This window comes from Mustela nivalis (genome assembly GCF_964662115.1).
Source record: "Mustela nivalis genome assembly, chromosome: 12".
Taxonomy (NCBI): domain Eukaryota; kingdom Metazoa; phylum Chordata; class Mammalia; order Carnivora; family Mustelidae; genus Mustela; species Mustela nivalis.
In genome coordinates, this window is record NC_139031.1 from 50,759,102 (window position 1) to 50,771,323 (window position 12,222).

At 38.4% G+C, this 12,222-nt stretch overlaps 1 protein-coding gene across 7 annotated transcripts in view; it reads left to right on the plus strand.

Moving 5' to 3' along the window:
* Positions 1-12,222, plus strand: part of RAPGEF5 (Rap guanine nucleotide exchange factor 5) — a 224,008-nt gene that overhangs the window by 61,856 nt on the left and 149,930 nt on the right. For all 7 annotated transcript variants that reach the window (XM_082693712.1, XM_082693707.1, XM_082693706.1 and 4 more), the window contains exon 6: positions 308-374. In XM_082693712.1, coding sequence (XP_082549838.1) covers positions 308-374 — 67 coding nt within the window. The remainder of the gene's footprint in view (positions 1-307; positions 375-12,222) is intronic.

The following is a 12,222-nucleotide window of genomic DNA, read 5'->3' on the forward strand; positions in this document are numbered from 1 at the left end:
TGCTTTGTGCATGCCCATGTTCATAAAGCTCGTGTCAGAACTATTCTGTGATATCATTTAGAGACAAATACTTGATCCTCGGGATTTAACTGGTAGACTGTAAAGAAGTCCCTGCTAATTGATTTTGAAGGAACACAGTTGGGCTGCCACAGAGCTGGGTCCCCTGGCATTACTGACACCATGCTATTTGCATGGGTACTTTCACTCATGTATTAATAATGCCATTATTTGCTATGTGTTCCCTATAACTTGGTAGATAAATTTGAGCAATCAAAATTAAGAATAAATTATTCTTTGTTTTTCAAAGGTCTCATCAGAAAATCGAAGACTCAGAAGAAAGCAGTGATGAAATTCTTGTTCGTCTAACATCTGCGGTAAGGCATGCAGTTTTTCCTAACTATGGGGGCGAGAAAATAAGGAGGGGTGGGGCTTGAAGGGGGGAAGTTTGGGTAGCAGTGGAGAGAGACATTTGCTCTCTGGGTACACATCAATGTGGGAGGCCCACATCAAGGCAAAAGGAGACATGGCATTGACTCCTCGGTGCTGTTTCTCCAGCAAGATCATAGATATTCCTGGTGGAAAGTTCTAGAACCGTAGCGGAAACATTATATCTGATTTTTAAAATACAGTATGACTTAACCTAGGGAATGTTGTGACCTGCCACACAAAGGAGAAAATACCATATGTTTCATTAGGGGAAAAAAAAAATTACCTCAACCAAGAAAAGGCCAGGTCATTGGTTTCTAACATGCTAGGTTGCAACATTTTTCAGTTGTTTTCTAAAGGCACCAATCAAGAGCTGGTAATTGCCTTGTTAGTTGAAGAAAAGCTCATGCCCTTCTTAATAGAAAAAGCTAGCAGGGCACCTGGATGGCTCAGTGGGGTAAAGCCTCTGCTTTCAGCTCAGGCCATGATCCCAGGGTCCTTGGATCGAGCCCCGCCTGCATCGGGCTTTGGCATTGCATTGGCAGGGAGCCTGCTTCCCTTCCTCTCTCTCTGCCTGCCTCTCTGCCTACTTGTGATCTCTGTCAAATAAATAAAATAAGATAAAATAAAAAGATTCTCCTAAAAAAAAAAAAAAAGGCTAGCTATGGTTGCTAATCATTGAGCCCTAGTTTTTGATGGACTCTTACTATCCTGTCTGACAAAAATCTTTTATCCATTGGTTTGGCTTTTGGGAAACTTTTCTAATCTCCCCAAAGATTCTTCAGTTCTGCTTTAACTGCATTCTTGAAATGGTAATTGCTGAAAATTGTGTTGGATTGGGTTATATACGTGGAGAAAACTGATGTTTCACAGAATTTTATACACCAGATCTTAGCATCTGCACACAGCTTGAAAGTTAAAAGTTGCCTTACCTATTCTTGGAATGTAGCTTCAAAATGTAGTTTTTGACTAAATACAGTGATTGGTAGTGTAAAGCTTCATGTGAAATGGAATCCTGACAGCCTGTTAAGAAAAAATATTTAATGTGAGCTTTGCAGTTTTTTATTTAACCTTTTTTTTGAATTGAGGTATTATTGACATATAACATACATTAGTTTCAGGTATATAACCTGATGATTCGGTATTTGTATATATATTGTGAAATGATCACCACAATAAGTCCGCTTAATATCCATCACCTCATATCACCTTTTCTTGTGATGTGGACTTTCAAGATTTGCTCTTAGCCACTTTGAAATATACGGTCGTCACCATACACTACCTCCCATGACTTATTTTATAACTGAAAGTTGACCTTTTGACTCTCTTTGCCTATTGTGCCAACCCTCAAACTTCTCACGTCTGGCAACCACCAATCTGTTTCATCTATCTATGAGCTTGTTTTTTACCGTTGCTGCTGCTGTTGTTTTTAGGTTACACATATATGTGTAATATGTGAGATCATATGCTATTTCTCTTTCTCTGATATATTTTACTTAGCAAAATGCTTCAGCTTCCATCCATGTTCTCACCAATGGCAAGATCTCATTCTTTTTTATGGCAAGGTCGTATTCAATTGTGTGTTTCTGTGTGTGTGTATGTGCGCACATATAGACATCTGTATGTCACGTCTATTTTATCTGTTCATCAATGGACACAGGTTATTTCCATATTTTGGCCATAGCAAATAATGCTGCAGTGAACATAGGGGTGCATATGTCCTATAATGTTTTTGTTTTCTTTGGATAAATGCCCAGAGATGGAATTGTTGGATCATATGGTAGTTCTATTTTTAATTTTTTGAGACTCTTCCATACTGTTTTCCAGAGTGGCTTCATGAATTTACATTCCCATAAACAGTGCACAACAGTTCCCTTTTCTCAGTATCCTCTCCAACATTTGTTATTTCTTGTCATTTTGATTATAGCCATTTGGACAAGTGGGAGGTAATTTCTCATTGTGGTTTTGATTTGCATTTCCCTGACAATTAGTGGTATTGAGCATCTTTTTAAGTACCTGTTGGCCATCTTTTGTCTTCTTTGGGAAAATGTGTATTCAAGTCTTCAGCCCAATTTTCAGTTGGATTGTTTTATTTTTGCTATTGATTTGTTTTAGTTCTTTATATACTTTGATAGATAAATGACTTGTAAATATTTATCAGATATATGACTTGCAAATTCTCCCATTTAGTGGTTGCCTTTTCATTTTGTTGGTGGTTTCCCTTTGCTGTACAGAAACTTTTTAATTTGATATAGTCCCACTTACTAATTTTTGCTTTTGATATTGGTTCCAAAAAACCATTGCTAAGACCAATGACAGGGAGATTACTACCTATATTTTCTTACAGGAGTTTTATGTTGTTTCAGGTCTTACAGTCAAGTCTTTAATCCATTTTGAATTTATTTTTGTATATGATGTAAGAAAGTGATCCTGTTTAATTCTTTTGCATGCAGTTTTCCCAATACCATTTATTAGGAGATCATACTTTGTTCACTGTATATTCTTGGCTTCTTTGTCATACATTAATGACTGTATATGCATGTGTTTATTTCTGACTTCCTTATTTTCTTCCGTCATCTGTGTGTCTATCTTATGCCAATACCATAGTGTTTTAATTACTGTCGCTTTGTGATACAGTTTGAAATCAGGGAGCATGATGCCTCTAGCTTTGTTTTTCTTTTTCAAGATTGCTTTGACTTTTGAGGATCTTTTGTGGTTCCGTACAAATTTTAGAATTGTTTGTCCTATTTCTGTGAAAAATGCCTTTCGAATTTTGATAGGGATTGCACTATATCTATAGAGTGTGCAGTTTAAAATATTTACTGAAGAGAAGTACCTGTTGTGTGCAAAATCATAACAGCCATCTGTTTAGAAAGCACTCACTGTGGATCACTTACTGTGTTAAACATTCTCTGTGTTTGTGCATACACACATATACACATTCTGTTAAACATCACAACAACCCTATGAAATAGGTGGAATTATCCCTGTTTTACAGATAGGAAAGCTTATAGAGGTTAAGTAACTTGCCCAAGGTCACTTACCTTAGAAAGCAACAAAGCCAGAGTCTGAACTGAGAATTTTCTACTTCCTAATCATGTTCCTTAACTACTATGCCTCTTTTTTTTGGTAATGTAATATATTATTAGAATAGTTTCAGAAGCAGCAAAGACACAAGACATGTTTCCTATAGTTGTACCAGGAAGACAAGTACATATAAAGAGTTCGGGTACAAAGCAGTTGGCAATTGAACACTGAATATAGTGGTGTATAGACCGTAAGTTCAAGAACAGTAACAGCTTCATCGAAGAGACTTGAACTACCAATGAAGGCAATCAGGATTTGAACATGTGGTCATTAGGAGGACAAGTACTCTAGCAGCAGGGTTTATTGTGCAGTTGGAGGAATGAGAAAGTAGAAAGGGAAAATGCTGAGTAGAGCCAACTGTTTAGAGAAGAAGCTCCCAGTTAAGAAAAGTGAAAGACTTTTTGAACAACAGATTAACAAAATGAAATAGACACGTGTAAGAAAAAAGAAAGATGAGGGGCACCTGGCTCAGTCAGTAGAGCATGTGACTCTTGATCTGGGGATTGTGAGACCAAGCCCCACATTGGGCATTGAGCTTACTTGAAAAAAAAAAGATAGAAAGAGGATGAGCTGGAGGTGGGGATACTGATTGAGAGGCTGCGAAAACCTACTTTATCATGGTTTTTGTGGGAACCAAGAGAAAAATGAGTTCAAAAAGGAGCACAAAGAATTTTTTAAAAACCAGTAGGACTAGATAAAGATAGGAGACAGAATGAAAAAGTGATGATACTCTTGGGAAGTTGAATAAAATATCGGGAAGGCAACATGGAGTTTAGACATACTGAGTTTGAGGACAAAGAAATGTAAAATATATAAATATTCAAGAAACACCTGGAGATGTGAATCTGGAGCCTAGAGAGAGGTCAGGACTAAAGGTAGAGGAACCAGGCATAGAGAAGTTGTCTGTTGAGGAGCATACTTGGAAACGTTCAAAGACAGAAAAGAAACGTGAGTGTCTTTGAGTAGGAAATAAAGTTAATGATGAGCTTCCATCTTTTGCTTACTTAAGACCAACGTCCAAAGCAAACCCAATTAAGCTATTTCTCTTTCTTTAGACTAAATTTTCATGATGGAAACTGTAGATAAGAAAACACAAATATCTTGCCTGGGTTTGACTGGAATTTGCGATTTTTGTTTACACAGTGTGATTGTCGAGCCGCTGAGGGTAATGTAAGTTAGGCTAAGTTGCGAATGATATGTATTAAATGCCTGTTTGGTGGGATGGGTACATTAGTGGTACTTACAGAAGAACGAGGGGGCATGCGGTGTGGTATGCTGTGCTGCTTGGTTCAGTGAAGCCAGCCATCACTCAGATGGTGGAAAAGAACAGTGCTGAGTATCTGCGCTGAAACACTAACCTGGTAGTGGTAGTGATGGAGAGTTTGCGGACATATCTGGAGAGATGAATTAAAATTACAAATCAAGGGGCACCTGGCTGGTTCAGTCGGTAGAGCGCGTGACTCTTGATCTTGGGATTTTGAGTTTGAGTGCCCCTGTTAGGTGTAGAGATTACTTAAAATCTTTAAAACAAGTGACAAATCGACTGTGCTGAATTTAGGAAGAAAGATCAATGAGGAGAGGGGCAAAATCTAAAACTCTGGGATCTTTAATTAGACATACTTACTCCCGTGTATTCCTTCTAAAACCTGATTTGGTTTGTCATTCTCATCACTTTCAGTGTTTCTGTATGGTATTGCTCTATCCCCTTGCTCATTTTCTTCAGTTCATCCAACCTTACCCTAGAAGCTCTGCATATGATGCTTTTAATGGAATTCCTAAATTCCTTCTCATAGGGTACAGTATCACTCCTCATAGGGTATATTATCACTCCTCTAAGAAATAGCACTGAACTGAAAAAAAAAAATTATAACCCAAATTGTAAATGGAGTGTTGGTACAAGTTCTAGAAGACCTTGAAGCAAGTACATCCCCCCTCCAAAGCTAAAATGCGTGCTAAGATATATATTGTTTGTTTAAAGTGTTAGAGAAAAAGAAACGTGCTATTAAATCTCTTTTAACACCTCTCCAGGAACAAGAAACATGGTTATAACTGATTGCTGCCCATTGTCAATGTCACAAAAACATTTTTCCTGGCTCAGTGTCCAGAAGTTGTGGTGTAACTCTATCAGTTTTCACATCACCTGTGAACTTGTTCTCTCGTGACTTCTAGCGTTCTTTGTAGTTAAAGTCTTGTTCTCACTTTTTTTTTCTACTTTTCGAGTAGAGCAGATCCAGTTTACTCTCATTCACTAAGACCTGCACTGAACTTAGGCCTTTGATTCTTCTCCCTATTTGTCTTTTCTTAGAGTTCTCTTGGGAAATATTTGTTACGGAAGGACAAGTAACTGGGTCTTAATAAAGAGGCAGTTGTTTCGTATCATCCAGTGCCCGAAGGAATTCAAGTATGCAAACTTTTCACAACGCGCTATCATGCTGGCTCTCTCCTTCCTCTGCTCTTGCCTGTTCTTGTGTTCTGCTTTTGTGTATTTGGGTCTTCTTTCCTTTGCCATCTTACCTGAAGCTCAGTCATTTTCAAGGACATGCCTTTCACAGGACTCTGTCTTTTTTGGGTCTGGGAAGCATGTAATGTGGCTAGGATTCCCTCCATTTGTCCTTCTTGATGAACCTACACATGGGGTTTGGTACATTGGGGGGAATCCCTTTTTGAACAGTAGTATCTGAAGATAACAGTGACAGCTTTTTCAGTTGAAAACTTTCAAGAAGTACCAGTTCAGGAAGCAGAAATAGCATGGGATTTGGGTTTTGATGAATCTTTAGAAAGTTAGAATTCTCTTAAGAGATTGTGCACCAAGTTAGCAAGGTTTGGAAATAATCTTGGGTTAGTGAGAGTGGGGAAGATTCGGTCACATTTAGTATATGAAGAGCATAATCCAGTGATGATTTTTACCATATTTAGAGAGAGATTTTTTTTTTTTTTTAACACTGAATGTTAATTTCCACTTACCCTTTTTCCTGGCTATCTGCCTCTCCGTTTCTGAGGAATGGAGAAACGGAGTGTAGTTAATCTCCCTTTAGTCTATCACAGACCTGAGTGGGCATGTTTGCTCAGAGCATAAAAGTAAGTTAATTCCCCAGGGAATGACTAACCTTCTGTCCGACTGCTACAGGATTACGAACATCTTGTTACCTTATATTTCTTATCTGTGGGGAACATAAAATTCCTACTTGGAATCCTTACGTTGGCTCCAGTTATCCCAGTGGCCTAAAGAGCTACTGTGTGATTGGGGAAAGGCCAAGTAGCTTGAGTTTTCAGACAAAGTGTCAAGGGAAGCCCAAGAAGACAGACCTGGTTTCAAAGATCATCAAAAACACACCAGAGGAATTGTAGCACATTTTGGGCACAATATTCATTGTTCTTGTTATTTCTAAGGAGCCATGGGAATTGTCAGTACCTTTCCTCATTATTCTTTAGAACTCCCTCATCTGCTATAGTGTCCACAGGGCCTTGGGCTGTAGATTGTAGGTCTCTGGGAACCCATGAACAGCTGCAGTTTTCCTCAGGGAGGGTCTCACAGTAACACCTCATCAACCCATGCTTGTTCATACCTGAGCCAACAGGTGAATAGTTGATTGCTATCTTTTCTCAGTCACAAATGCTTATGTGTTTTATATCTATTGCACATCAAAATGATTTTCCTCGAGTAGATACCTAAATGCCATATGCACACAGACACACACACACACACACATCTTTTTAACATTAATTACTAAGTCACCTCTACTTCCAAAGAAACCATCTGCACATACTCTGATTATGTGGTAACCTCATTTAACTCTAGCCTTGAGAATTTGGTTTTGGTGAGCAACATAATACATGCTGTTTTACCTACTGAAATGATGCTAGTGAGGGGATGTTTATTTAAAAACATTTGTTCAGCAAGGTGTGAGTGTGTAGAACCCATTCAAGAGTAAAACAGGTCTCAACAAATCCCTTGTGAATAGAAGTGTGTGCGTTTGTATGTGTGTACCTATATGCATTTGTGTATATTAAGGTATTTGGGTATCTCTTCCCAAGGTGAGGAAAATCATTTTGATATGCAATTCACATGGAAAACATAGACATTTTTAATTGACAAGGAATAAAAATACACCATTCAGCTATCAATTTATATATTGACAGTCACGGGTTTGTAAGATATAACCATGAAATCTTATCTGAGGGGAGTTGAAAGAGTTTTAAAAGGATGATTCATGAACATTTCATATAGGTTGCTGCTTTGTGCATTTGTTTAAAATAGAACTTCTAGCTGCTTAGCGGAAGTGTAATTTTGCATCCTTAAGGCAATGTTATAGCTTTATACAATATGTCCACAAGTGCAGAAGGACGAGAAGTATTAATAAAAGAGTGAAAAGTACTTGAGCTTTTGGTAGTGATGGAATAAAGTAGATTTTTACTTACTTCCTGTTATTTTATATTGTTGTAGAATTTAAGTATATAATGAAATTTCATATGAATGCTGGGTAGAGATAGTGTGAATTCCACTGCTATTTTCGTAAATGTCAAAATGATGGTGAAGTGGCAGTGAGTTGTCCTTACTGTAGGTTATGTTTGCAGTTCTCTTTTATTTATCTGACACTTGGATTGTTTGGTTTGAATATAAAGACTTTGCAATTTAGAAAATCCCAGAATAGAAAAAAATTCCGTAATGGAACCATTCATTAGTAACTCATTATTAACTTAAGTGTTTTTTAGTTCCTAGGTTATTTTTCTTTTATATATACTTTTTACCAAAAAGAAAAAAAACCACCCTTTTATTTTGTGGTCTGTACTTTTCACCAAATATGTTATCAGTGATGAAAAGTTCCTCCTATGGCATTTTAGTGGCTCTATAAAATATCGTGTTCCATGGATTTTTCATTATCTCCTATCCTAGGCAGTGTGGTTATTTTCAGTCTTTTGCTGTTATAAACAATGCAGAGATGAACTTCTCTGTGGGGAAATTATTGAAGAAACCTGCTTGCAGATGTCATTTATTAATGTGCTATTGATTTAAGAAGACCAAGTGAGAAATGGGTGAAAGGCTAAGACTGGCTAATATTTATTGAGTTCTGACCTTGTGCAGGCATTCTGCTAATGCTTTTCATGCACTCTCATATTTTAGTATCCCTCATTCATGTTAGATCGATGGGGAGTTCAAGACAGGAAATATTGGGGCCCCTGGGTGGCTCAGTCAGTTGAGTGTTCGACTCTTGATTTCCAGCTCAGGTCATGATCTTAGGGTGGTGAGATCGAGCCCTGAGTCAGGCTCCATGCTCAGTGGGGAGTCTGCTTGGGATTCTCTCCCTCTCACTTTGCCCCCTCTCCAGCTCTCTCAAATAAATACATGAATCTTTTAAAAAAAAAATAGGAAGTATTAAGAGTCCACGTTAATTTAAAATAACAGGTTAGGGTTCAAAAAGCAATGTTTCCACATTATCTTCACTTAAAATATTTTATAGTTACCGAATAGGTCTCAGCAAGTTGAGTATGGTATAGGATTATAGAATTCTCTTCTTATTTAAACAATTTTATGAAATGAAACCTATGAAGTTACATTAAATAGTATTTTAATTTTTAACTTGTTGGGAATCATTAAATACTGGTAAACATGACTGCATAGTTTAGCAATTGAGACATTCATTTGGACTGGCTCTTAAGGTCTTCTGGTTCCATTGTGTGAACTCAGGAGGTACACTCTGATTTTTATGGCAGGTAGATCATGTTCCAGAAGTAGGCTCTATTGGCAGGTTATGACAAGGCCCTAAAAAGCGTTCAGGGATAATTTTTTGGAGGGCCCTGAGGATCTGTGTTACTCTTCATTGGTAGAGAGAATGGTCCTCCAAAGATGAATACGTTACTTGGCACCTGCAAATACTACGTTACAGAGCAGAAGAGATTTTGCAGTTATAATTAAGGCTTTAGACCGGGATTGTCCGCACAGACCCAGTCTAATCACTTAAGAGCCCTTATACACAAAGACGTTGGTCTGGCAGGAGTCAAAGAGAAATGGCAGAAGAGAAGGTAAAGAAAGAATTCCAAGCATGAACGGAGTTCAGTGTTGCATGGCTGGAAGTGAGAACTAGGATCCTATGTTTAAGGACCAGGGAAGGTCTCAGGAGCTCAGGGCAGGTTGCCAGGGTCCAGCAAGGAAGCCGGCGCCTCAGTTTTACAGATGCAAGAACTAGATTTTGCCAACAGCCTGCATGAGCCTGGAGCCACCAGTAAGGAATACAGCTGTGTCTATATCTGGTTCTGGCCTCGTGAGTCTCTAAGCAAATGATCCAGGTGAACCACACTACACCCAAATTCCTGACCTCCGGAAGCATGGGATGTTCAATGGATGTCATTGTAAGCCAATAAATGGGTCATAGTTTGCAATGGCAGAAATACAAAATAAATACACATTCCTTGTTGAATACATACCCACTGTCCCTTGATTCATGAAAGAGCAGTTAATCTCTCATACATCCAAAGCTGCCAGGCCATAGCTAGTTAAGTTCATGGCTATCTCTGAAATTTGAAAGTGAATTTTTTTGTTTAAAATCCCAACTTTTTTTTTTTTTTTTAAAGATCATATTGATTTATTTGACACAGAGACAGACCGTGAATGAGGGAACATGAACAGGGGGAGTGGGAGGGAGAAACAGGCCTCCCATCAAGCAGGGAGCCTGATATGGGATTCAGTCCCAGGACCCTGGGATCATGACCTGAGCCAAAGGCAGAGATTAACAACTGAGCCACCCAGGCACCCCTGAGAGTAAATTTCTAAAAATAAATTCTGTCCTTCATACATTTATGAAATCTTCAGAATTCTGTGGACATTTAAAAGTTTATTCTTAAAGTAAATGCTGAAAATACAAACACTTTAAACATGGTTCACAACTTCTCAAAGAAACGTACCAGTCCTTTTACATGCATTGCAATGGAGCAGGGGCTGGGTAGGTAGAATGTAACAAGCAGGGGCAGTACTGGTTGTCAAGGAGCATACTCCAAGTGGGAAAGAGGGGCTTAAGCATATGAAGTTTTAAAGTAATTAAGGACCGGATCCTTACTATATTTATTTTAAGGCCAACTATATTAATTATAATAACAATATGACAGTGTCAAGCAGTGTTCAGATCCTTTAGGTGTTAACTAGTTTGATTCCAAAACAACCCACTGAGGTAGAAGGTAATGACTCCACCCCACACCCTGGGATCCTAGAACTTCTTCCAAAGTCACCATAAAATAAATGGAGATTTCCTTCTCCTATTTCAGGCTTTTGGATCTTAGGCTCTGAATCTGTTCTTCCAGGGAGCCCTCTCATGTTAGCAATTTTTATAGATCGACTTTCTGATTGGAAAGGGATTTTGTTGATCTGAATTCATCCAAATATAGGTGTTTCCCATGTAACATTCAAACAGATAGGAGACCCCTAGAATTTCTGGGACCTGACTGGTGTTACAGTTAACACTGTTGACACAGTTGAGAACCTTACCTCCAAAAAGTGCAATGATTGAGAAAAGTCATCTTACCATGGACATGTAATAAGGAATAAAAGAAATGAGTTTGCAACGTACAATATGTCCTTAAAGGTAACTTTTGTTAAATAAATTCTAAATCCATTGAAAAATTATTTAAATGTGGTATAGGGACGCCTGGGTGGCTCAGTTGGTTAAGCAGCTGCCTTCGGCTCAGGTCATGACCCAGCGTCCTGGGATCGAGTCCCACATCGGGCTCCTTGCCCTGCAGGGAGCCTGCCTCTCCCTCTGACTCTGCCTGCCACTCTGCCTGTGCTCTCTCTCTCTCTGACAAATAAATAAATAAAATCTTAAAAAAATAAAATAAAGTAAATGTGGTATAGATTGAAAATACTCTGAGTTTACCAGAAAATGGAAAAAATAATGAGATGTAAACACTAAAAATATAAACGAAGTAAACATAATGCTTTATTTGGTTATTATAACTAAAATTGGAATGTTCAACATATAATTGTTTACTTAAAATACATTTCATATATGTGATATTTTCATTTGTTAAGAAATTCATGCAGCCCAGCAGTTAGGGCATTTGGGGAAATCCCTGATCAGAAGCAGTAAGAGCAGTTGTGAAGACTGAAAGAGCAGATACATCTGTTCTTTGGAGAAGATGTTAGTGTTGTTAGCTTGCTCTTTTCAGATTTCTTTCAACCAGTACCTCTGTAGCTTCTCCTGCAGTTTGTGTCATGAAATTTATGAGATTTCCAAAAAAGGCCCCTGGCAGTTATTTTTCATCTGTTTAAGATTTGTGCCACCTTTATCTCTGTTGGGTGGCTTAGGTGGCTGTGACATCACCAACTCTTCAACTGTAAGCTGACAGATACCACTGCCTACAGGAGGCCTTTGCTTGTTCTCTTTTGGTGGTGGATGATTTGAGAAGGAGGCACTGGTAAAGCAAATCTTGAGAACAGCCCTTTAATCTGAGTGCTTCTGATCTTTACCTTTTCCTATAAAGCATCCTCTACTGAACTTCGCATGGGAGACCGTTTCCATGGTGGACAGCTCTGATTATTTGAAAGCTCTCAGAGCTAAAACATACCTTTTTGTAACTTCACTCCATTGGTCTGAATTGTACCTTCGGCCTTTCAGATATCTGAAGCTCATGATCATAAGATCATCTCTTCTCGGCAGCAGGGACACCTCATTTCTGTTCTCAATCACAGACGTCCATACTGCAAGTGGTACCAAGATG